Source organism: Xiphophorus maculatus, chromosome 10, assembly GCF_002775205.1.
Source record: "Xiphophorus maculatus strain JP 163 A chromosome 10, X_maculatus-5.0-male, whole genome shotgun sequence".
NCBI lineage: Eukaryota > Metazoa > Chordata > Actinopteri > Cyprinodontiformes > Poeciliidae > Xiphophorus > Xiphophorus maculatus.
Window position 1 is genome coordinate 3,857,443 of NC_036452.1, and position 26,783 is coordinate 3,884,225.

Here is a 26,783-nt window from a genome sequence, read left to right on the forward strand (position 1 = left end):
ATGTACATAAACGCGATAATAAAAATGATTAAATCAAGCATGAGTTTTAAAATATCCCAATAAGAGTTTTTTGGGTAATAATATCACTGTTTGTGTTCAGTCTGTTTAGTGGGATTCACAGATATGTTTTAGGTTCAGCCTGTTCACTGAGAGAACTGCTTTATTCCGGTTAATTGGCACTATAAGCCCCCGGCGCCCCATCTGTCCGCCGGTTTCAGGCTCAGCACAGTTTGTCACTCTGCTTTAACATCTGTCCACATGTCTGCCGAGTCCACATGGGAACGTACAGAGCGTCCCTGTCCACTTTCCAAATTTCCAACTAGGCATTTAATCTCCGCTGGAAAGGATTTGGAGCTTTCTGACAAAGTATTAGAAGATAAAGCCCCAGAAACCTCTGAACCCAGGTCAGCGGTGGAAGTAAAGACCCTGTGTTTATGCAGTGATATACCAGGAAAAATTGGATAATTAGATTATGGAGCTTTCATTTTATTTAATTTTTTAAAATCTTTTTTTGGTTTTGATTTTAAGCATTTTCCCCCAATGTACTTAATTCTGTTATGCAAGAGGTATGATATGTCATTTTTTACATTTTGTACAGTATTTGCTCAATCGTAAAATATTTCTGCTCACATGATGTTTTTGACTTACAAATCCCTTATTTTGGGAAAAATCCATAAAATGATATAACCAATATGCAGGGCCGGTCCAAGCCCAATCAGATTTTCATTTGGGGCCCCCCATTACCAACATGTCAACAATAGATGCTTTATTATCCCAAATCTATGTGTAACATACCTTCAGCTTTGTTTGTAACTATCTTACATCATGCCAGTGTTGTTATGGCTTTTTTATTTTAACCTTAGAAGAGAAGTAAACAAAAGAAAAGGATTTTAAAATGCAGAGTGGTAGACAAGTATCATATTATTTTATTTATTTGAAAGCAAAATCAGATGATAAACATTAATTTACGGTAAACCAGTTAGCAAGATTGATATCTCAGGTAAGCTTCATTTATAGTTGTTAGAGATTTTTTGGTATTATCATTTTATTATTCCTTTAGATTACAGTCAGTCTAAAGAACATTGTGATTTTACCTATCAATAGTAAAATCTAATTTAAATCTAATATTCTAGGTTTGAGACATATTTTATGTTTCTGTTTAGTTTTGCTTTTCAGTATGCAGGGCCGGTCCAACTCTTTTTGGGGTCCTAAGCAGATTTTAATTTGGGCCCACCCCCATTACCAACATATCCACAACAGATGCTTTATCTATGTGTGTAGCATACTTACTATAATTAGCTTTGTGTGTAGTTAGCTTACATCAGGATAGTTTTGTTATGGCTTTTGATTTTAACTTTACAGGAGCAGCAAACAAAAACAGATTTTCATTGGGGCCCCGATGTTACCAACATGTCAGCAACAGATGCTTCATCATTCCAAATGTACCTTTAGCTTTGTTTGTAGTTAGCTAGCATTATGCCAGTGTTGCTGTGGAATTTTACCAAGGAATTGGTCTCTAAATGTTGGTATTAAACAATATTTATCCATTGTACAGAGCCCCATGTTGTGGTTTAAGACAGTAATAATTACACAATAAGGCAGTTTTTAATTAGTAATGCCTTTATTTCCAAAATAATCTATTTCATTAAACCAATCTGAAATAACTTACAGTTTGCATACAAAACAATATATTTTCTGCTGTTCAATTCGATACATTCATTAAATTGTCAATGTTAGTTTGCATAGAATCCTTAATGAGCAAAGTTGGTATGGTTTTATTTTCAGTGCTGAATTAACTGGAGTGCTGAAGGTTCAGCTTCGGAGAAAGACGCCGCCTGTGCAGGATCATCGTAAAAGGTGCGATAAAAATCTTGTTGCATTCTCACTGGCCGGACATCATTCTGACAAACTCTACAAGAAAAGAGCAAAAAGACGTTTCATTATTTTACATGTAAAGCTCTGCATGGATCACATTTACCCAAAGTGGAGTCATGCTTATGTACCTTCAAAATCTACTGTCCCGTCTCCGTTATCATCCGCCTCTTTCACTATGGCGTCGATCTCTCTGCGGTTCATGTGCTCTCCCATCAGCTTGTTCATGGCCGCCCGCAGCTCCTCCGTCGTGATCTCTCCGTCTCCGTCCATGTCGAACTAGCCGAGCGGAAAAGAGGAACAAAAAGAAAAAAAAACTCAGAGAGTTGTTCAGAATAACTCCTGGTAATTTCTACAGAGGAGGATTAGGGACACTGGAAAAAATGACTTTTAGAAAAAGTCACAGTTCTGAGATCAAAGTCAAAGTTTAGGCAAAAAAATAATAATATCATTAATATCAGAATTCCAAGAATAAAGTCAGAATTGTGAGATTAAGGTCAAACGGCTGACAAAAAAAAAAAAAATCTGAATTTAGAGGAAAAAAAGTCATAATTTTGAGGTCGAAGTCGGAGTTCCAAGAAACAGTCAAAAATCTGCAACTAAAGTCAGAATTCTGAGAAAAAAGTCAGAATTCTGAGATTATAGTCAAAAATCTGCAACTAAAGTCAGAATTCTGAGAAAAAAGTCAGAATTCTGAGATTAAAGTCAGAATTCTGAGATTATAGTCAGAATTTTGATATTAAAATCAGAAATCTGGAAAAAAAAATAAAGTCAGAATTTTGATATTAAAGTCAGAATTATGTCTGTTTTTTTTCAGTGTCCCTAATCCTCCTGGGTAAATCTCTGCCGGTTTCACCTCTTTGAAAGCGTCTTTGAGCTCCTTCACGCCGATCATCCCAGCCGTCTCTGCCAGGAGCTTCGGAGCCATCAGTTCTACAAAGTCCTCAAAATCGACACTGCCGCCAACTGCAGAGGAAACAGGTTCTGTTTTTCAGCAAGTACTTCTTCAGTCTTATGCATTTCATTACACACTCCCTAGCTTCATGCTTAAATTTAGAGGGAACTCCAGTGTTGCCAGGTTGGGCTGCTTTTGAACACAATGGACTGGAACGAAAGGCTGTGGGGGGTTCGTTAAAATCTGGGCTGATTCTTACGATATTTGACAGGTTTTTAGAAAGTTTTCAGTGGAAAATCTTTTGAAAAATAGCTGTTATTATGTAGCAGAAAACAGACAAATTAATGAAAGACTGCAATTATTAGTTAATTCATTTTGAAATGTCTAGAATCTTTTAAATGTGACATCATTAATGATTAGTCATTGGTTAATCAAGTGTCACTATGTAGAAATACAGTAAAACAGAATTTCCAGAGCAACTTCATTTCGCTACAAAAAACACAAAAAACAAATCTTATCAAGTTCAAAGAGTCGAGTCCATTACAGTCCCAAATGGATCTGGTTCTAATCAGAGGACAACCAAAAACCAAAGACATTACAAGTCTATAAATGCATTCAGGGTCTTATATATAAATATATATACAGAGTTGGGTAGTAACAAATTACATTTACTCAATTATATTTACTTGGGTAACTTTTTTGAAAATGGAGTATTTTTACTATGCTGTAGATTTCATTATGACGTATATCTACTCCTACTTGAGTAAAGATTCTGGATTCTTTATCTTCATTGAGTTAAAAACAGAAAATTAATTTAATCAAAAATTCACCAGACGCAGACACACACCTACAGTTTTTGTTGAAGTTTCATAAGTTTGTTATCGAAAGAAACTGATTTGGGGAAAAACAAAATTACCTAAATATGTTTTCTTTTGTTACTTATAGGAATTATTGTCATTTTGGTTCTTAAAATACCAAAATTTCCATTCAACTTTAGAATTTGCTCTGTCTGATGATGTAATTTTTAAATATTAAATGATTGATAATTTGATTAGTTACTCAGTACTGAAGTAGAATTTTTTACCAAATACTTTTGTACTCAAGTAATTTCTTGGAAGGCTACTTTTTACTTTTACTTCAGTAAAAATTTGTTGAAGTAGTACTACTCTTACTTGAGTAAACTTTTTGGTAATATATATAAAAACTCCGCTCTGGTTGCTAGGTAACGTTGCTGCGCTCAGCTGCGGTTGCTAGGTAACGGGGCATGGAATGTGACTTAACAATCCGTGTTGTATTTATGCAGTAGAGAGAGGAGGATTAGGGCCAATGAAACAATTCTGAGTTTAACCTCAGAATTCTGATATAAAAGTCATAATTATTTCTTTCTCAGTGGCTCTAATCCTCTTCGACACATTAGATGTTGAGATATCAGCTGTTTTTTGTTTTTCTTTGGTGTTGGGCAGGTCTTGCGTTGTGTTCGGGCTGTAAACTGTCAGATCTGGCAACCCTGTGGGACTCACGGTTCATGTTGATGTTCTGGCCGAGTTCAATCAGCTCCATTTCGGTGGGCATGTAGCCCATCGTCCTCATCAGGTTCCCCAGGTCTTTGCAGCTGATCAGCCCATCTTTGTCTTTGTCGAACTCGTTGAACGCGTCTCGCAGCTCTGCAGAAATGAATGCACAAAAAGATGTAAATATGAGAAGTGCATCAAGATTCTGCTGGGACAGTGTAATTTCATTGATTGATTTTTTGTTATTTATGCAGTCAGGCATCAAATAATTTGTTTTCCATACCTAAAAAACTGACTTGACTGTAAAGGAACAAGCAGAAGGTTTGTATTTATACATCAAATTAAACTAAATTACCCCTTAATAAATGCAACATATAAAAACCCCAAAACATATCACTTCTTGTATTTAAATCCTTAAACAGAAACATAAAAGGAAAGAAAACAAAACCAAAACACATTCAACACCCTAACCCTTTTTGTTTAGCTTGTTGTTTTGTAAATTTACAAATGTGATGAATAATATTTAAATTCATATAATGTGTTTTTGTCGCTATACATGCGCTGTAATTTCTGTGAATGAAGGGGAAATTTTGCAGAGACTCTGATGTGTGACATCTCTCTGTAGAGATCTTACAAATGACCTATTGCATTTCATAGATCGATGGCCTAAACAAAACATTTTCATTACATTTTTGCACAAAATTATTCTTATGTAATGAGATTTCAGTTTGCCCAATTCTGCCTGTTTTGAGCTGTTTTAGGGCGTCGTGTCACTTTAAATCAAGATAAGCTGCTACTGGCCACGCCCACAAACTCAACGTTTACACTCACACAAGAGAATGGCTGCAAACAGATGCTCAAATATACAGCTACACATCTTTGAAAAGCAGTAGTAGAGCCTCCCGCACAACCAACTATAATGCAGCAAGTGGTTTCTGGATGGTGTACAGCTGATGTGCTGGAGCTCTACTGGGGTTGCTAGGTAACGGGGTTGGGCTTGGCTAGTGTTGCTAGGTAACGGCACATGGAATGGAACTTCACAGGCGAGAGGTTTTTGAAACGATTAATTTTCCAGACACCAAAAACAGGAACTTGTTGCCAAAAAACAGCTGAGACCCAAATGAAAACATAAAAATGAGCAAGGTGTGAATTTTGGTTAATAAAACACTTTAATTTGAGATTAGCAGTCTGGCTTTGGAACCAGAGATTGGGATGAAAGTATCTGGTCTAGGACCAGCTTTTTTTTTTTTAATAATTTGATGTTAATATTGTAATATTTACCAGTATCTATGTTTTCTTTGACATTCCTAAAAATATCTGCTCTTAAAACAAGTTGTGAGAAAGCAGATGAGAGAAAAACTTTCAGCAGACAACAGGAAGGCTGAGAAAAGTACAACAAAGTGTTTTTAACCTTTGTCTGTGTTGGAGCTTGCTGAATTTAAAAATGTTGTCAGCTTTTGAAAATTCAGAAAGAGTTAACTTTTGTGATTTCTAAAGACATTTTAAAATGTCAACTCTCAAATAATTTAGTTTTTGTTTCATTAAATAATATTTTGGATGAGGAGCTCAGATCTTCCAATACCATAGTTCCTAAAGAGTTATGGAGTTTTATAAAAACTAGAAATCTGCAGAGGTGGACAGAGCAACCAATAATTGTATTCAAGTAAAAGTAGCTCTACTTTAACATATTTTTATTTAAGTAAAAGTAAAAAGTAGCCATCTAAGAAATTACTCAAGTAAAAGTAAAGATGAATTTGGTAAAAAGACAACTTAAGATTTTAAAAATTACATCAATGTTAGTTTATGTGGAAATTTTTATGTTTTAATGACGAAAATGAAAATAATTTACATAAATAACATAATTACAAAATAAGAAAATGAGGCAAAATCTACATTTTTCAATCTAAAATTTAAAACACTTTAGCAAAAACTGCAGGTGTGTGTCAGGTGAATTTTGGGTTAAAACAAATGAGTTTTTTATTTAGTGAAGTTACTCACAGTTGGTAGAGAATCCAGATATGCTATTCAAGTAAGAGTAGCGATACTTCATAGTAAAAGTTACTCAAGTAATAGTGAGAAGTACAACATTGTAAAAATACTTGAAAAAGTCCAAGTTACTGAGTAAAGAAACTGAGTAAATGTATCTAGTTACTATTCAACTCTGGAGATTGGCTGTAAAATTCAGATTGCTGCATTTCTACAAAAAAAATAAACAAAAGAAAAACATGAGGAGCATAAAGTGATGAACTTACCATCAATTTCATCCTCAGCCAGCTGTCTTGACTGCACAAAAACAGAAACAAAATCTAAAATTGAATTCAATATAAAGAAACTTCAGATAACAAAATCTAAATATGCAAGTTGATTTAGGAAATCCTGAAAATTTGCTGCTCAGAATTAAAAATAAATCAGTGCAGGAACCAGATTAAAATTAATGGATGTTCTGATGTTGTGGATTTACACATAGATTATGGCCTGAGTCGTCACTGGCATGCGGTTGCAGAAAGCAGACGCAGGTTTTCTGTCTCTGTTTAATCCGTCCAGACTGCAGCTGATGTTTGCAAACAATAAACGCCGCAAGAAAGAAATATTCCTCCATACTTACAATGTTTTTCCCTCCTCGCAGGAAAATGCACGCTGCACCAAAGCTCATTTCTGTGAGAGGGATTATGGAATAAAACAAAAAATGTTAAAACTGATTGAAATACATCATGCACTGCAAAAAAAAAACTTACTTACAAGTAACTTTTAAGGAAGATATAGGTGCTTCTTTACGTGAATAAGTTTTGAATATTGTAAAAAAAAAAAAAAAGTAACGGTATCTATTTAAATTGTGGCAGATTTGTTCATCTATAATGTGGGAAAAAATGTTGTTTTAAAGAGTGAGCTAGTACTTTTTTCATCAATATTAAGGAATGATTTTGTGAAAACAAGCTCTTATTTCTTGTTAAAAAGTTACTTGTAAGTTAGTTTTGTCTTATCTCAGCTGTTCTAAGACATTTTCACTTTAAGCCAGACTAAAATACTTGGTAAGATTGTGTGTTTTTGCAGTGTAGAAAGTGTCTCACCTTCTGGTGATTTCTGCTCGTCAGTTAAATGCGACCCACATGAAGCCTCGGCCTGGGTTGACACCTGCAGAGCGGTGGGAGTCTTCCTCTGCTTCCCGCTCTTCCTCCTGGACTGTGAGCCGTCCCTCTTCAGCCAAGACAGCTTTGCCTCTCAGCGTGCAGCGACCCGACCTGGTGTGGCCTGCCTGCTGCTGATGATGATGATGCTCGGGAGTCAGTGTGAGCCGGAGTCAGTGTGAGCCGGAGTCCGTGTGAGCCGCGGATGTTTGAATGTGAGGCGGAGTGGGAGGAGTCAGTCAGTGGTGTGTCTGGAGGTCGGCAGCAGCAAACATGATTCTCTGCTTTCTCTGCTTTCTCAGTTTATTAACATTACTGCAGTCTGAGATGTGAGAAAATATGCAAAAACACAAAATATTACCAAGTAATTCTTGTCTAGTTTCTAGTGCAAATATCTTAGTACACTTGAAATAAGAGAAAACTGACTTACAAGCAGCTTTTTATCAAGATATAGGAGTTTGTTTTAAGTTAATAATTCCTTAATATTAACAGAAAATGTTTGTTATAGGTAACACTATCAGGTAATAACATGGAAATAACATTTAAATTATTTTGTTTCTTTAGTAATGTTAGTAAGATCATCACACTGCAAAAACACAAAATCTTACCAAGTATTTTTGGTTTAGTTTCTACTGCAAATATCAATTTAAATTAGACAAAACTAACTCACAAGTGACTTTTCAGGAAGATATAGGAGCTTGTTTTAAGTCAATAATTCCTTAATATTGATGAAAAATGTTCTAGTTCAACTGGCAGCGTTACCTAGCAACACCTGCCAAGCCCAGCCGTTACCTAGCAACCCAGTTCTAGTTCCATTGGCAGATTATTTCATTTGTAACAAAACATTTTTCCATGTTATAATAAAATTATCTGCCAGTGAAACTAATACTTTATTTATTTATTTACTTTTATCAATATTAAGTAACTATTTACTTAAATCTAGCTCCTATTTTGTGAAAAAGTATTTCTGAGTTAGCTTTGTCTTATTTCAAGTGAACTAAGATATTTTCCCTAAAAACTAGACAAAAATACTTGGTAAGATTCATCCTAAATTTGCAAAGTATATCAGAATTACGCTGCAAAAACACAAAATCTTACCAAGTATTTTTGTCTAACTTCTAGTGCAAATATTTTAGTACACTAGAAACAAGACAAATCTAACTTAAAAGTAACTTTTTAACAAGATACAGGTTTGTTTGTTTCAAGTAAATAATTATCTGATATCTATTTTAAAAAAGGACTAGTTACCACGGTAGATTATTTCACTGATAACATGGGGAAAATGCCATAACTATTTTTTTATTTTAAAACAAAGTACTTTTAGGGGTATTTCTACTACACTGTATTTTTAGTTTTACTTGAGTCATTTTATTATGAAGTATTTCTACTCCTACTTGAGTAAAATTTCTGGATTCTCCCCCCACTAAATAAAAAAAAAAAACTTGCTTTAACCAAAAATTATATTGAGTAGTTACTACCTAACTCTGAACATATGCGAGTTAAGATACTTTTTTATTTTCTTCTTGGCAGATATTTTTTGATTTTTATTTAATTAATTCCTTTTTTATAATATCCCGTTTTAATTAACCTAACGTCAAACCAAAAATCCTCCAACAGATTACGACAGCTGTAAATCCACCATCAAACTAAACTACATAATTACCACAAACATGCTGTTAGGTATTATGTTGATTGTTTAGAGTTTTTACGCATTTGACTAAAATAAGCAACAACTAAAGAAGCTTAAATGTCTAAAGCCTCAGACTTTTCATGCTGCAGCTGATATGTGTCACTATAAATCAACAAAAGCTTATGAGGCTCTTCCTCCTTTCACAGACAATAATGTAAACCAGATCTTGGATGTATTAAAGGGTCACAGGCCCTGACATCTTTTTTTATTTTTTATCCTATTGCGCGGTAATCTGCTGCAGTGTTTATAAGGTTGACTGTTTTTATTCCAGACTCATAACCCTGCAGGGTCAAAGGTCACGTCGTGGAGCGGAGACGTTCACACCCACCTGTCTGAGGTGAATCGGACTCCAAGTCGTCTTCCCTTGTCTGTCTGCTTCTTCTTCTGTTATGTAAATCTGTCTGAAATCTGTTTGCATAAGAAGCTTAATGCGCTCCGTCATACGAACAGGGACTAATAACGGTTTATTATCTTCTTTTTTTTTTTTTGTGCAGTGGGCCAGTTGAGGAGGTTATGCAAGGCGTAATCCGCAGCTGGGAAAGGATGTCTGTGGAAAAGAGGGCTGGAGGTATGTGGGTGAGGAAACGTCTGGGTGGTAAAAGGTTTAGCATGAGCAGAGTTGGGAGTAACTAGTTACATTTACTCAATTGGTTACTTTAGTAATTTTTTTTTGAAAAAGAAGTATTTTTACTACCCTGTACAAATTTCTGGATTTTCTACCCACTGAATGAAAAACAAATGTATTTTAACCAAAAATTGACCAGACAGACACACACCTGCAATTTTTGTTAACATTTTATTTATTTTTTATTGAAAGAAACTGATTTGGAAAAAAAATTGCTTTTCCTGATTTTGTTATTTTTGTTACAAACAAAATTCCACTTGCTCTGTCTAATTATGTATTTTTTAAATATTAAATGATTGATAATTTGATCAGTTACTCAGTACTTGAGTAGACTTTTTACTCAAGTAATTTCTTGACCGACTACTTTTTACTTTTACCTGAGTAACTGGATGAGCCCCCAGTTGTTGTAGTTTGTTCATTTTCCCCTTTGTGGACCACCCTGGCCCGTTTACCAGTTTCAGAACCCGACCAGAATCCCTCAGTGTCATTACCTTGAGAAACAATAAGATTTGGTTAGGTATAAAACAGGCTGTTAATGCCGAACAATGATCAAATGTTACAAGCCATGCAAGTCACACAAATGGAGCAGATACAGAGTGACATTCACCGTCCAGCGCTGGTTTTTTAAGTAAAGTCAACTTGTCAAATGTAAGAGTGTATGACTTGCAACATTTGATAATTTTTGACATGAAAGCCTGTTGTTTACTTAATTAAATCAAATTTTTAAGGACACTGGAGTTTTGGTCAGGTCCCGAAACAGAACTGGGTGGTAAGGTCTTAATCAGCTGCTCCCTGAAAAATGTTGCCAAACGTCACAGTATCCAAAACTAACTAGTGGGCTAGTTAATGTAACTAAACTAACTAGTAAATGTAACTAAATGGGTTACATTTACTCATTTAGTTACTTGAGTAAATGTAACTGGTTTATTCAAGTAACAGTTCAGAAAAGACACAACTACGATGATTTAATTTAAAAAACAATTTCTTTAGAGCCATATGACATGTCTCAATTCAACATGTGAATTTCACATTTAAATAAATGATTATTTTAAATAAGTGGTGATAAATCAGTGCAGCTCCATTCGCAATTCCCACAGAGCATACAGGTACTTGTTGTTGTTTTCATCACAGTCCAGAGCTTTCTCATAAAGCTCTGCAGCTTTTTCTTTGTCTCCTTCAGCTTTGGCCACTTGGGCCAAAACAGAATAAGCCAAGCTGTCATCCTTGTCTTCAGAAAGGCGACTATCTGCAATCTGCTTCAGCTTCTGCAGGAAAAGGTCATGAAAATATCAACTCATTGTGCAGAAGCAAAGGAAGACTCAAAGATGAGCTTTAATTAAGAATGGTTAAACTCTTGTGCTAGGAAATCCTTCTGAAGGTGAATGAATATTTGAAAGTCAATTCTCTAGCTGCTTTTCTAAACAGACTGAATCTGGATGCGTTTCATCCAGTGGGCGGCGCCGGTTGCTACGATCACTAGTAGCCACACAGGCAGACTTTCATTCTATTGGCTGAGAGGTTGCCAGGCGACGGTGCGTTTTTGTTCCAGAAGCAAGCAGAAAATGTTTCGTAAGCGAGCCGATAGTCCGAGCAGAGACTAAGTCTGAGCGCGAGGAGAAGATTTGAGGACAAGCGTTACAACTTTTCAGAACAAAAGACATGAAATCCTGCTTTCAGACTGAAAGTGTGTGCTCTTGGATTATGGCAGAAAAATTCCCCCATACTTTTAACTGGATTGTATTTTTCCAAACTATTATTTGAAATTTGAAAATATCACTTGTTAATTATGTGTTATTGGAAGATTGATGCTTGAATACCGACTATAAAGTCTTAAAAATGCAAACATAAAAAAAAAACTAAAATAAATTAGCTTGGTGGGACCCAAGTAAAGCCTGGTGGCCCGCCAGGCTTATAATACACTGGGGGAAACCCTGTATTTGATTATCTGAAGGACTTTAGCTTGTCAGCTGGCAATGGAGAGGCTGCTTTAATGTATTTTTAAACTGAACTGCATCAGAAATCCTCAATAAGGAACTGCTACCCATCATCATACCCAGAGCAGAACGTACTGGGTTGATACGTTCAGGTACAGGTCTATGTTAGAATTAGCAACTATATGTTCTAATGCAGATCTACAGTGTTCTGGTTTACCTGAAGTGTCCCGGAAAGCTCATGTTCAGAACTTAGACCAACCTATGTTCTTCAAACTTTCCAGACATCTGATCTTGTTCAGAAGCTTGGATGGAAATTTGCTGTCTTAGTGATGTTTGTAGCACCAGATGCTCACCTGAATACACTGCTTCCATTCCCATGTGTTTTGTACCAGTTGTAGACCCTGAGGATTTACAGGAGTCAAAGAGGCATTACAAACCAGTCAGAGTTATAACAAGAGTTTGAAAGGATTCACAGGGAACTCAGACAGGAAGTGAAGAGGAGGGGAGTCAGAAAAGGGTCACAAATGAGTGAAAGATGAGCTGAGAGAGGAGCTCATTTTAAGGTTTTGATAGTGACGTAATTTTAATTTACAGCACGTAATTTACGGTCAGCTTTGCACCACCTCCTAACATCAGGCAGAAGAAACCAACTGGAACAGCTTCAGCTCAGAACTGACCTCTGTGTAGTGAGTAATTGCTTCATCCTGCTTCTTGGTGTGATAGAGATGAAATTCAGCGTATCGCTGGTGAATAAGCTGACGATCGTGAACAGGCAGACTATCGAGTTTGTCTGATGACTTCTTGAAGCAATGCTGGAACATTTCCTCAGCCCTGATAGACAGAGAATAAAGAGATCCACATATCGGTAAAGACTGAGGCACATATTGTGTAGCTTTGTGTTTATCTCACCTGCTGAGGTCTTTCTCTTCTCCATACATTAGAGCCAGGTCTAGCCGTGCAAACCAAAAGGAAGGTCTAATCTTCACTGCCTTTTCCAGGTAAAGAATGCACTGACGTCGTAACTGTTGCACCTCTGTTGGAGGGCAGAACATCAGTAATAGGCCATGAATTTAAAAAACACACTCACACAGATCTTTACTTTGAACTCATGAATACTTTGCTTATCGAAATGCTGTGATTTCTGCTCATTAAGCTTCTTCCTTTTGTAGCACAGGCCCAGCTGATGGTAGATGAATGCTGATGTGTTGCTCCTCTCCAGCGCTCGCTCCAGCAGCACAATTGACTGTTCAATATTTCCCTGTAGTAGACGGGAGAGATGGACTGTCTGAATGAGCTTTTTTTTATTTTTACACACCATGAAAACTTGAAGTGTGTGGGGAAATTTTTCAATTTAAAAGCAGGACTTCATGTCTTTCTTCTCAAAACTTGTAATGCTTGTACTCAAAACTTCTGCTCTCTTTCAAATATTCACAGCGATTTTTCAAACCTTTCTCCTTGTGCTCAAAACGTGTCTCTGCCCAGATCAAATCTCCGCTTGCCAGTCATTTTGTGCTCAAGCTTGGAACCAAAACGCTTAGGCTTACCGCATCTCCCACTGCTCTCTGATTTCTGGGCCATTTGGTGTTTATTACCACCCTGCCATTGTCTGTCGTCCATTTCTTCCTATCTGTGGGCCGCTGTGGCGACTAGGGCTGTAACGATTCCTCGAATGAGTTGAGTACCTCAATTATTTAAATTCCTCAAGGAAAATGTATCTGCCTCGAAGCTTCGTTAAATTATGTTTTATTATTCTCAACTGCACTCAAAAGTTTGACTAGGGAGTGCAGATGTACTGTTGTTATAAGAGCAGTCTGCCACACCAACCTGGTAACGGAGGTATTTGCTGATGTAGCGCATTGCATGAGGGTTATCTGGGGCAACTTTCAGTGTCTTCTCCACAAGACTTTTAGCCTCTTCATATTTTTTCTCGACACCCAACTTCACAGCCAGCATGGACAGCAGAACCCCGTCATCAGGGCTGAGCTCCAGGGCTCGCCGAAGCTGTGTGATGGCAGCAGAGTCCGTGGCTTTCTCAGATGCTTCTGGAGTATTCTACAAGCAGATCAGTTTGAAGGTTACACTCATATTTCACATGGATAATAAAATGAAAGATCCTCAAATGTAGGTCCCAGCTAATACGGCCTTAAAACAGTCAGCATTTTGGTTCAACCACTAACCCTTTCTGTTCGGAAGAGGGCAATGGCATAACCGGCGTTCCACTCACTGTCATCTTTCTGGACCTCCAGGGCCCGTTCGAAACACTTAATAGCTTTGGGGTAGTGAGACTTAGATAACTTGAGGTAGGTCCAGGCTTTCTCCCCATACACCTCTGGATGGAGAACATCGGAGGAGCTGTTGGGATATTTTTTCTGCGAAGACAGAAGAAGCAATGAAAATTCAAGGTTTCCAGCTGCAGATGAACTCAGCAGCAACAACCAGGGATCTCATACAGTTTGTGTATACACAACATATTTTACACACAACTTGAAATGTACAAAAATGATTGTTGTGTGAAAGTGTGCAGTCTTCCATGCAAACCTTTGACCTATTGTGACCATGTGTGGCAGCAGTGCAAACTTATTTAGTCGACAATAACAAACTACATAGCACCAACAGAAACACATTGATTCCATCCAGTGTTATTTAATTCAATTGCATCAAACCTGATGCTTTTAAAAACTATTTTTATCACATTTTGTATAAAACAGAATCCACTTTAGCACAATATTGTTAACTGCAAATGTCAAACATCTCTCAAAACTGCTTCCTGGAAGGTTGAGGTACAGCAGTGGTTCCCAAAGTGTGGGGGGGCGCAGTGCCATTGCAAGGGGGGCGCTGGAAACAGTAAGGATGAATAAAGACAAAAAAAACAGTTGCACAAAAGTGTTTCACTGTAAAGATGGTTTGTAGTTTGTTTTGTTGCAACCTGAAGTGTGAAATAATCTTCAGTGGAGTTTGAAAACAAAATGTGTGTTTAGGTTTATGTCTGGTTGAACGATGTGTGTGTCCAGTTGATTTTTTTTTTTTCTTTTTTGGGGGGGATTTTATTATAATCCATAGAGAGGCCCAGAAAATCTTTGGGAACTACTGGGTTCCAGTCAGACTTTTAAGATATGCTGTTGAACCTGCATTGTACAGGACTGAAGGCTGTTTGTAGATTCACCAGTGCTGAGCTGCAATGTCCGTACGAGGCTGCTTGCAGCTTTAAATAGGGTTCTGAGCCACGGAAGCAAGCGGACAGCCAATTCTAGGCAAAACTGCAAGTCCCATTGTCAAAATTGATCAAAACAGTCCAACAGATAAGCCACTGTGCAAAAGTTTTTGGTCTTCAATATTTCTCACCATAGAGCCACAAACATTGCATTTGTCAAAACCAATCTTACCCCCTAGGATAATGTCTGATAAAACCAAGCACAATATACTCTATGCAAGAAGCAAAAAAAAAGTTAGAGTGGTGGATTTTTGAATTTTTGCCCTACTAGAACTTAACAAATTAAACATCGCATTGCACGTAGCTGCACAATTCAAAGGGTTATGCGTTTGAAACTGTAAAATATTTCCTTAGAATAGCCAACTGCAAACACGATATCGATCATGTCTAATTAGTTTTTGTCTACCACTCGGTGGCGCTGTAAAATTGTGAAATTTGTTGCACAAAAACCTCAAAAATCACCTGACCTCAAAACCTTAACAAAAATCACAGGTTCATCCAAATGAGCTCAAATCTTCAGGATGCTTTCTTTGAATTGATCTCAACATTTCACACTCTCCATGTATGGCCATATCTTCATATGCCTCTCTTATTTTCTAAAGTTTGACTTTAACACAAAAATCTGTCTTTAGTTGAACACATTTTGTTATTCTTCAAGATTTGGTGAGAACCAGGGCGTCTTTGTTTGAATAACACCAAACCAAACTTTCACACTGAGTGCTCTTAATGTTTAATGTTGCTTTTTGTATTTATTCTTCAATAGAACAGCATGAAAAAGGAGACTGAGGCAGCATTTCTGGACCGGACTCAGAACCAGTCTGATCCAGAACATTACTTCTGCTGCTCATCTCAATGGGACAGAGAGTTATGCCAGGCCTGAGCAGGGTGGGGGAGTGTATACCGCTGTCATGGGGATGACATACCAAGATGTCCTGGGCTCTTTGGTAGTAGGTCTGGGACTTTGTGAAGTTCCCCGTGTGGTAATTCAGCCAGGCCAGATCTCCATAGGTCACGATAAGCCGCCTTTCACTGTCTTCTCCATAGACCTCTTCGGTCGTCTGCTGTGATTTGAGGAGTTGTTTCAAGGCCTCATCTGGCCGGTTCTGAAGGTATCTGAAAACAAACGGTGTGATCAAAAAAGTATATATTTAGGGTCTATTTAAAGAAAGTTTCTGGCCCATTGCTGTGATTCTGCAAGAGGAACAAAGAAAACCAAGAAAATCCCAATCTGACAGAATTGATTTGACTAAGTATTTCTGTGTAATCTTGTAAGACATTCTTAGTCTCAGTGGGATTTTTCTGGTAACATAAAGGTTAATAATAATAATAATTGTCCATAATTATGAAACTAAATGACATTTACAAACCTACTTAATGATGCTGTGTGTAGACTTTGGCCAATATTCCCTCAGCAAAAAAATACTCTAAGTGTTGCCTTGATTCTTTCATGCATGTTTTAGAAATCCTTTAATCTTCCATGCCAAAGCCAGAGCAGACCTAGCAGTTTTCATGCTTCTGAGATTCTGCTTCACATAGCAGCCCTCTCCCATCTCTTCCTCACTGAACTCCTTCAGACTAGCCAGCAGCAATTAGCAAACACCTGGTGGCAGAGCCGGCCCAAGTCTCCATGGGCCCAAAGCAAAATTGGGTTTTGGGGCCGTCCATTTCTGCTAATGATTTGGATTGCTGCAGTCAACAGTCAGATGATTAGGTCATCCACACACTTGCTATAAACGTCTTGCATTTCTGACAGTGCTGTTTACGTTACTGTTTACACCTGATTTAGCGATTTCCTGAATTTTTTGGAGATCGGTGAGCAGCCGACCCTTACATGTGAATCATCTCAACTACCTCAGCAAAGGTTTAAAAAAATATGCCTCTGTCCTCTTCTGCTGTCTCGTGAGAGATGTTAACGATAGTCACTCCACTGTTACCAACTTAGTGACTTTCTTGCTATATTTAGTGACATTTCAGACAAAAAAAATTGGTATCTGAATCGGCAGTTCAGGCTTTTTAAAGATCGTAATTAGCAATTGGCCAGAAAACTGCAATCGGTAAGAGACTGAATCTGGAGGAAGACATCTAACATACCTGACGTAAGCCAGAAGGCTGTATGAGAGAGCCACAGCACCGGGACGACCCAGTTCAAGAGTTATGTGCTCTTCCAGTCGAGTGCTCAGGTTTTCAAGTTCCATGTCTTCCTTCTTCAGATCCCAGGTAAAATGACTCTGCAGTTGCTGGAGCCTGGAGAACAGGACACTGCTGCTGCTGTCACTGTAGGCGTGTCAGAGGCAGAGTTAGTGCTGATGGTGTTTCGGCACATCTGAACACAGACTGAATTTATTTACTGAGATTAGGTTTGTTCACTTCTACCAGAAAGGTTTTGTTTAAGGTGTAGCCTTAAAATACATCCACAAGTGTTCCTCCAATTAACTAAAGTGTGTCAGTTAATCTATCAGAGGTTTGTCCAAAAAGTTTAATCCAAGTCCAAGTCGTACAGCTCAGCATCCCTGAAACTGACCAAACTTTTGGATTAATAAAAGCTATCAAGAATGTCAAGAATAACAAAATGCAAAGAACTTTGAACAGTTTTTCCCACAAGCTACCGAGTGATCTGAGTAATGCTGTTGGATGAAGGTAATGTTAGCTAAATGATGACTAGCTAACACCAATATATCACGTTAAGCTTATTACTGATGACATGTTCAAAAGTGGGTAGTACTGGTTACATTCACTTGAGTAACTTTTTTAGGGGAAAAGGTACTTGTGTGAGTAGTTTTACTGCACTGTACTCTTTTCGTTTACTTGAGTAATATTATAATTGCTACGCAGATTCATTCTGCATTTAAAGAAATAAACTTCAGAGATTGGAAACATTAGATTCTTAACGTTAGCTTTAATACATGAGCTAATGTTTATGCAAATTTGAACAACTCAGCATTTTATACGTGTCACTGTTTACATCCTTATTGTTTACTTTGCACTAATAAACGTGGTTATTTTATGTGAAAGGTTTGTTTATGTATTTATATTAAAGTAAAACATCGTTTACTGTTCTGGCTTCTCGGCATAACACCTGTTCTCCAGCACCTCCGCCCCTGTTAGTGAGATTGAACTGATCGTTCATCAATTCGTCACAGATTACGCACAATTATAAATACTAATGCCTGATTCATTTGAGTCTTAATGAAATTCGACCCTAGGAGACACACACACCTCATGATGATGATGATGAGTTCAGTCTCCAGGACAGACCCTTCACTCCTCTTCAGAAACTGAATTATCTGAAATCAAATGTATGACCTAGCTGGGAACCGTTTCACTGATCGGTCCGACAGAGATTAAACTAATGCTAAAGCTCAATGTTCGCTTCGAAAGAAATGAAAGTGAAAGTAAAGCTCTGGCGGTGCCTCCACTGACGCCCTAAATAAACTGAAACTGAAGCAACATTTGCGGTGATGCCTTCACTGCCAGCTGTGACAGAAATAAACTTTTGATAAAGCTGTACGGATGCCTTCACGGACTGCACTGGAATCCAGAGAATTACAGCTGCAACACATTTGGAATATTTCCATCAGACAGAATCGTCTTTCTGTCCTTGTGATGTTATCTACACCTATTTATTTTAGTTTCAGAGGATTTTTCTGTCTTGCTGTATTTTTTTAAATAAAACCTTTGACTTTCACGTGGTGAAATGTTTGAGTTTACTTTTAACGCAATAGTTGCTAGGTAACGGGGCTGGGCTCAGGTGGGGTTGCTAGGTAACAGGGCCTGAAATGTGACTTAACTATCCATGTTATATTTATAAGGTAGATAGAGGAGGATTAGGGCCACTAACTTGAGTAAAATTTCTGTATTTTCTACCCACTGAATGAAAAACAAACACATTTTAACCAAAATATTCACCAGACACAGACACACACCTACAGTTTTTTGTTAAAGTTTCATAAGTTTTTTATTGAAAGGAACTGGTTTGGAAAAATGTTCCTTTGCCTGATTTTGTTATTTTTGTTACTTGTATAAATTATTGTCATTTTCGTCCTTAAAACGGCAAAATTTCCTCTTAACTTTAGAATTTGGTCTGATTATGTAATTTTTAAATATTAAATGATTGATAATTTGATCAGTTACTCAGTGGACTTTTTCTTGGACGACTACTTTTTACTACAAAAATATGTTGAAGCAGTGCTACTTTTACTTGAGTACAATTTACCTGTGAGTTTAAGTTTAATTCTTATGAGGGAAGCAGTGGCAGGTCAGAAAGGATCGTATCATTGGGTGGATAATGTTTAATCACTTAAAAAAAAAAACTTATAATCTAAAAAATATTGGAATCTGCTTGGATTTTTTGGTGGAGGTAATCTGGGGCTCGCTTGTTTTGTGTGCATATCCTGCATATCCTGTCTGCTGAAATGGAAAAACATGCAGATTACACCTTGTGGATTACATAAACAAGCTCTAATCCAGAGAAGTCATGTGTTATTGCGCTGAGATAATTTCCCATCAAATCAGTCTGACAGATGGGAAAACTCAGCGTCTGTCTACGCGACAGGAATTACCTTTAAATCCCCCTAACTAGTCACAAAGGTAATCCAAAGAGTCATTTACAGGAAATTAATAAATTGTGACATTTCTCATTATGCAACAGCATCATGGTATAGCGTCTTTATTCCTTCTGGGTATCGGTTACGTAATAATCTGTTCATCCAAAATACAGGTTTTGAAAAATAGATGGGTGGAAACATCAGGAGCAGCGTAGATATATTTTATTATAATATATTATTTAAATGAATGGTGTGCCATCCAGGCCATTTATCCGCAGAACCAGAACCAACCACGGAGAAGCAGAATTCAGCTTCTATCCACCACAAATCTGGAACAAAATTAAAGAAAACTGCAAAACAGATTAAACACTCCGTTCCTTTAATTCAAGGCTAAAAACCCAGAGGTGCTTTTAAACCATAATAAACATAACTTTGACCAACGTTTTTGGTCACTTATTTTGGTAAAAAAAAAAAAAGTTACATGGTTACATGTGGTTCTTCTCAAAATGAAATATCTGTTATTCTGTTTGTGCGTTTTGTATGTTTGCACGTTTCTTACTTATTTCTGTTTCAATGTAAAGCACTTTGGCTCTCCTAGTGGTTTTTGAAATGTGCTAAGGAAATTAAGTTGATTGATTTTTTAAAAATGTTTTACAATGTTAAGAACTTTAAACTCGCTGAAATGTGCAATACAAATAAACTTGAACATACTTGAAAAAAATTCAGTAATGTAGTCTCTAAGGGAAACTTACGCCACTGCACTTGCAAACAACTTGTTCTGAGAACAACTGACAGATAAGATATAGTTAAATTTCCAGTTCTTGGGTGCCACACCCCCTTCTGATGCAGCCCTGGGCAACCGCCCATATCAAAAACCCCACTGTATGCATGTTTTCATTTAAAATGGTTAGTATAAAATAATTTATGTGCATTACATTTAAATTAACTATATTATAGAATAATTATGGGCTTATTATTTAATTAGAATCAATTATACAATTATTATAATAAAAAACATATATTCAGAGATGAGTAGAGTACCCAATAATTGTAGTCAGGAAATCGCTTTAGATAAATTAATATATCTGGTCAGAGCAAAGACCTATAAATTTAAGGAAATATGGGACGCCTTCATGCAATTGTTGGAAAGTAACCAAGCTGAAATGAATGAGTAGAGTGGAACAAAATAAAAGAAACACCTAATAATATTAATATAAATATAACTTATTTTTATTAACAAGACACTGATACCTTATTTAGGCATGATAGCTGGATGATTGAAACTTTATTTTACTTGTCTGTATATTCATATGCTTATTTAGCTATGCGTACTTTTTATCCCTTTATTTTTAATGTATTTTTTATTGTTAGTTATACAATTTTTTTTACCTAAATCTTATTTTATTTCATACTCTTATTGTTGATTGTGAATGGGAATGTTCAGCGTATGTATGTTTTCTGTTTCACATATGTAAAACTCAATACAAATATCGTTTTAAAAAACTAGTTACTACTCAGCTCTGTAAATTAATAATAAACTAATAATTGGTTTATAATATAATTTAGAGTTATGCTTTTATTAACTATGTTAGGTACAAAATATAACATGCTAGATTTAAAAAATAATGACTAGAGTGAATGAATTCAATTAATTAAATGTTTTTTATACTTTTTCGCTGAATGATCTCATATTTCCCTGATGTTTTGATGATTTCGCCTCGGCCACATGGGGATACTGTTATTGGACACCCGCCTGCTTCTCAACCCGAGAAGAAGACCACTTCCGGTTTCCTCTCGGCTCCCGCCCCGCTCCGCCATCATGAAGTCCTGAACAAAAAAACGGATGAGAGCCGAGTAAAAATGGGGATAAAACGGAGCGGAGAGGCAGCTCACCGGCAGCGTTAGCTAAAATGTCACTGCGAATCGGAGTAGGGAGCGGAGTGGCGGGTTTTAATGAGCCGGTCTCCCGCTGAACGACGTCCTCTATCAGCTCCGGCCGTTGACGTTATTCGGTTAGCCGCTGTGCTAACAGCAGCCCCGGAGCCTTGGCCCTGATTTTTCTCCCCATTTTCTCCGGCAGGGCAGCTGCGCTCGTGGGTTAGCTGGCAGTCAGCTGGCTCCACTCATGTCAAGTAGCAGAAAGCTGCTGGGAGCACCGGGATGGCCGGGGGTTTAGCTACAACCGCGACGGGCAGACGGAATGTGGGCTGTTCGTGTTGAATAGTCACCAGAGCCGAGGAGGAGAAGGGAGGACAGGGGAGGGAGAAACCAAGATTTTCCTGCCAGGCCAGTCAGCTAGCTCCCGGGCTAGCTACAGTGGATCCCAACAATCACGGTAAGATTTGATATAAATCATTTAAACTGCTGTAAAACAAAACAACCGTTGCCTTTCTGAATCATTGTCTATTGCATGTTAAGAACGGACACTTCTTAGGATATTTACAGTTTAACCAATATTTTACACGCTTTTTTGCAACCATATTTAGCGTGTCACGATAACAAATTTTGCTAGACGATAAATTGTCTTAGACATTATTGCGATATAAGATAATATTGCGGTTTTGAGACCATTTTCAAGGAATATGGTTTGCAATAATATATTCTAAAATATTAATAAACTTTAAATTCTAATGAACATTTAACACTGGAACTGAAAGAAATTTAAATATCCAAAATACATAAACAAAACAACAGAAACAAATAAAATGAATTATAAAGTCTTTGTAAACAAAATTATCCTTCAAAATGGCTAGTTGAGACGGAAACACCAAACTGAACCCTTCTGTCATCCAGTTTTTGGTAGAAAGAGAAAAACAATAAATCATGCAAATGGAAATGATTGAGTTTGTTTTAATTTATCATGTGATTATTTGATTTACTCCTTGACATAGGCCTACTAGTATGTAGGCTTGTCACAAGAACAAATTATTGTGCTTTACGGTAATATTGTAATTTTGAGGCCATTTTCAATTAACATAATAATAATAATGACTTATTAATGTAAGTATGTCCAGGTAAAGGTAAAAAAAAAAAAAACATTTCTAATTTAACTGGATCTGGAACATATTGTAATACCCAAAATAAACAAGCAGAACAACTGATACAACAATAATTTAAATTGGAGTTTTGAATTTAGACAGGGAAAACCTGACTGGGCTTTCAATGATATTAGCATCTCTTTAACGATTATTATCCAAATTAAAATTATTGCGCTCATTTTAATTTATCACTTATTTAATTTCTTTCTTATTCTGATTGGCTTGCTGGTATGCATCTTGTTTTTATTAAACCCACCCATGTCTTACATGCAGTTAGAAATATAAGAAATAAGCTTTTACAGAAACCACATCAGTGCAACATAACTCGTCTCTTTTTTTTGTTGCCTGCCACCAGGCTCTTAAAAAATAGATCAAGACGGCTCGGCGTTGGTTGCAATATTTAAACAGCTTCTCATTTCTACAGGGAACCAAGCAGTTCCTCTTTGACGGCAACAAAACAACCACAGAATAGCATCAGATGTGGCTTCGTTTTGAAGTTTGCATTCAAAGCCCCTGGGCTTTAGAGCTATTGTCCTGTTGGAATAAAGCAGAAATGGACGCACAGAATCAATAATTATTGTAATTATACTCCACCTTTGGCATGCTAACGCAATAATCAGCCTGTCTGATGGAGTCTCACTTCAGTAGATGCTCACGCCTGTCATGGACAGCAGTGTCCGAGATGCTAAAACTACATGAAGCACAGATGAGAAAGAGAGGATTGCATGATTTTCCAGTAGGATTATGCAATTGCAATTAGAGCTGCATGATATTAGGATATATATGTATCAAATGCTGAGACCATTATATCATTTAGAATAACTTCAGAGTTGGGAAGTAAAATTTCTGAATTTTCTATCCACTGAATGACAAAAAAACAAATTTTAACCAAAAATTCACCAGACACAGACACACACCTGCAGTTTTTGTTAAAAGTTTCAGACATTTTTTATTGAAAGAAACTGATTTGGAAAAAGGTTCTTTTGCCTGATTTTGTTGTTTTTTGTTAGTTATATGAATTATTGTCATTTCTGTCCCTAGGATACCAAAATCTTTATATTTTTGTCTGTTTGATTATGTAATTTTAAATATTAAATGATTGATAATTTGATCTGTTACTCAGTACCTGGGAAGGCTTTTTACCAAATATATTTTTTATTTTTTTGAGTCATTTCTTGTACGGCTACTTTTTACTTTTACTTGAGCACAATTTTTGTCTACTCCCTTCTGAATAAATAAAAAATTTTTTAGCTCTTTATTCCAATGGACATAAGACATTTTCTGGCATTAGCTTCTGATTTTATTAGTTCAAACACCAAATATGCTTTAATATGCAGTGAAATCTGTCTACTGCAGACAGTCTACAGACTTCCTTAGCTCCAGATTTGGTGATTCAGCCAATGAGCACCAAGGAAAGTAAATACAGCTCCGGGATTGGCTGCTTTGTAACTCCAGCTATTAGTATGTCAAGTAGCATTGTTACCACCCTAAACTTCAATGTATGTCATTAGGATTTTATGTAATTGACTACCATAAACAAAATTCCATCAATGAAACATGGTGGACGAAGAATCATGCTGTGGGAATGCTTTTGTTGTTGGCAAGATTGAAATGGGAATGTGAATGAAGCTAAATGAATCAGAAGGAAATCTGTTGGATGCAGCAAAACACTTGCTTACATAATGCTTGCATATTTATGTGTTAGAATGTCCTAGTCAAAGTCCAGTGGAGAAAATGTGTGTTCATAGATGCTTTTTATCCAGTTTGACTGAGCTGGAGCTGCTCTAAGCTGCTAAGAATGGGCAAAGGTGCTAACATAGAGAGCATGGTGCCGCTACAAAGTGTTAAAAAACAGCATGCCACACTTTTCAGATGTTTTAAAAATTTCTTAACAGTTTGTGAGTCCATCATAGGAAATTATGTACTCACATAATGCAAGTCTGTGGTTGTAACTCGACTAAAAACATCAGGGGTGTGAATGTTTCTGCACAGATATAGATTGATTATTGGTAATAATAACTGATCATATGATAGCCAACCATGTTTCATCAAACCAGTCAGGATTTGAGGATAGCGATTATTTGATACATTTTGCACATTTCTTCTCTGCATTTAGGATTCTTTAAAATATTTTGATTAAATATCATATTTGTTATGTTATAAATACGTCTGAAACTGTAAACTTTTCTAACAATGTTTTTCTTTTGCCAAGTTAAAAGTTTGAACAGTGACTGAAACTAAATGCTGTTATCTAGGCTCTCAGAGCCAGGAACATGTTTTAAAACTTATCTCTAAGTTTTAATAAAACGTTTTAGGAGTTGGTGACATTACAATAAACCATTCATGGTGTATTACACCTTATCCTATCAGGATAATAAATCAGTCGTAATTTAAATGTGGTGAACTGTGCCACTTTAACATATGGTTACATTTACAGAGTGGTTGTTGGCTACAGTTTCATTTGGTTCAGGGAAATCCTGTGGCCTAACTGCTCTGCTCTGTAGGAAAATCCTCCAGCTTTTACAGTTTTATCCTAATCAGAATACAGCAAGGAAATGCTTTGTCTAAATAATTTACTGCTGCATTTTATCCTGGTTTCAGTTTTATTGTGGAATAATTCATTCTCCTTCACTTTTCCCACATTTTATCACTTTACAGCAACAGATTTCAATTAACTTTGATGTAATTTTATGTGATTTACTGACACAAACCTGGAACTAGTACTGACTGGGTCTTAAATTGTCCCAGACATTATTGTGGTAAATGATAATATTGTTTGTTTTTTTAGACCATTTTCAAGTAATATAATAGTAATGTCATAATAATAATGCAAGAAACTGTCTCAAAGATCAATTAACTTTAAATTCTAATGAACATTTAACACTGGAAATGGAAGAAAATATCCAACATAAATAAAAACAACAACAAATAAAATGAACTAGAAAATTCCTGAAGAAATTTAACCGGGGCCTGCCAAAGTGTGCCCGTCGGTTTGGACCCAGCGTTCTGATGCTAGAAATTAGCATCAATGCTAAAAAAAGCCGCAATCATATGAGGACAATGACAAGAATGTTGACTAACATGTACTTGCACCGTTCAGTATGATAAAATAAGTGTATCAGCTAAAATTAGCAAAAATGCTAATGTTAGCATCATTGCTGTCACTAGCATGTGGGACATCACTAGGATGTTCTCTATAATGGACTTACTCCATTCAGTATACTCCTTATGCATTGCTATGGGCAGGCCCCAATTATGAAGTCTTTGTAAATAAAACTGTCTTTCAGTAAAAACGGCTAGTTGAGACCGAAGCAGCAGACTGAAGATTTTTATCATCCAGTTTTTGGTAGAAAGAGAAAAACTATAAATCATGCAAATGGAAATTATTGAGCTTGTTTTAATTTTTTATGCGATTAATTGATTTGTAGCTTATTTCAACAGGATTACACACAACCAAAACCATAAATAAAACATGAATCATGATGTCTTTATGGATAAAGTTGCCCTTCAAATCGGAAGTTATTTTAATTAATCAGATGATTGTTTATTACTAAGTTCATTTCTTAAACTTCAATCCTCTAATTTGTTATAACTGTTTCAGTTTTCCATGTTTTGCTCCGTTTAAATGCGTAGCAGACCTTTTTAAATGATTTTGTAAGCCGTGATTCCATCAGAGGTGTTAGCAGTGCGTTCAAACAGCAGACGCTCACGCCGCGTGTGTCCTGCGCTCCCCACCAGGCGCTGGCCATGCCGTTGAGTGTGCGGGCCGGGAGCCTGAAGGACCCGGAGGTGGCGGAGCTGTTCTGCAGGGAGGACCCCGAGAAGCTCTTCACCGACCTCAGGGAGATCGGCCATGGGAGCTTTGGCGCCGTCTACTTTGTGAGTTTGTTGCTGTGTGTTTGGATGTCTTGATGTCTCCTGTGTCTATCTGTGCCAAATCTGTCACATGAAAGCTGGTCTGATGTTTATTTACTAAAGAATCTGTCTAAAATCTGAGTCAGATGAAACGCTGTGTTTGCTGCAGGTTGCCCTACTTTTGTAAATAAACCAATTCAAAGAATGTGCAAAAAGATTTCAGTTTGAATCCTGCATTATGATGGCTTGCAGTTTAACACTTTAAGTCTCAAATCTCTGTATGAAGTTCTTTAAATGTCATGTGATTATTATTTGCCCAATTTCTCCAAAACAGTCTCCAATTTCTCCAAAACTTACAGTCTGTTAAGAGTGTTTCATCAGATTAAAATGAAGAAAAATCTGCTTCCTGTAACAATGGGAGTGAAATTACCGTAATATCCAGATATTTTCTGGGAAGCGCATCGTCTCCCCTTTTAGAAACCA

The 26,783-nt window shown here is 36.7% G+C and overlaps 3 protein-coding genes across 5 annotated transcripts in view; 1 reads left to right on the forward strand and 2 right to left on the reverse strand.

Annotated features, from left to right (window-relative positions):
• Positions 1 to 1,602: 1,602 nt before the first annotated feature.
• On the reverse strand, positions 1,603 to 7,580 carry LOC102232483 (calcium-binding protein 5-like). Its single transcript, XM_005810616.2, has 7 exons — positions 7,347 to 7,580; positions 6,884 to 6,933; positions 6,531 to 6,561; positions 4,288 to 4,431; positions 2,729 to 2,838; positions 2,004 to 2,151; positions 1,603 to 1,911 (listed from the first exon to the last, which is right to left on the reverse strand). Exons 2-7 carry the CDS (start codon positions 6,929 to 6,931, stop codon positions 1,883 to 1,885), a joined length of 510 nt encoding a protein of 169 aa, XP_005810673.1. The 5' UTR covers positions 6,932 to 6,933; positions 7,347 to 7,580; the 3' UTR covers positions 1,603 to 1,882.
• Positions 7,581 to 9,930: 2,350 nt separating this feature from the next.
• LOC102235598 (interferon-induced protein with tetratricopeptide repeats 5-like) lies at positions 9,931 to 18,262 on the reverse strand. The gene is made up of 10 exons (XM_014473137.2): positions 18,080 to 18,262; positions 16,955 to 17,137; positions 15,787 to 15,976; positions 13,830 to 14,021; positions 13,477 to 13,704; positions 12,769 to 12,910; positions 12,562 to 12,685; positions 12,330 to 12,483; positions 12,006 to 12,053; positions 9,931 to 10,983 (listed from the first exon to the last, which is right to left on the reverse strand). The coding sequence occupies exons 1-10, from the start codon at positions 18,082 to 18,084 to the stop codon at positions 10,786 to 10,788; spliced, it is 1,464 nt and encodes a 487-aa protein (XP_014328623.1). The 5' UTR covers positions 18,085 to 18,262; the 3' UTR covers positions 9,931 to 10,785.
• A 2,920-nt stretch (positions 18,263 to 21,182) lies between these two features.
• The window catches only part of taok2 (TAO kinase 2), a 34,977-nt gene continuing 29,376 nt past the window's right edge, over positions 21,183 to 26,783 (forward strand). For 2 of the 3 annotated variants that reach the window (XM_005810614.2, XM_005810615.2), the window contains exons 1-2: positions 21,183 to 21,742; positions 26,184 to 26,324. In XM_005810614.2, coding sequence (XP_005810671.2) covers positions 26,193 to 26,324 — 132 coding nt within the window. In that variant the 5' untranslated portion in view covers positions 21,183 to 21,742; positions 26,184 to 26,192. The remainder of the gene's footprint in view (positions 21,743 to 26,183; positions 26,325 to 26,783) is intronic. The other variant, XM_014473142.2, reaches the window with a different exon arrangement.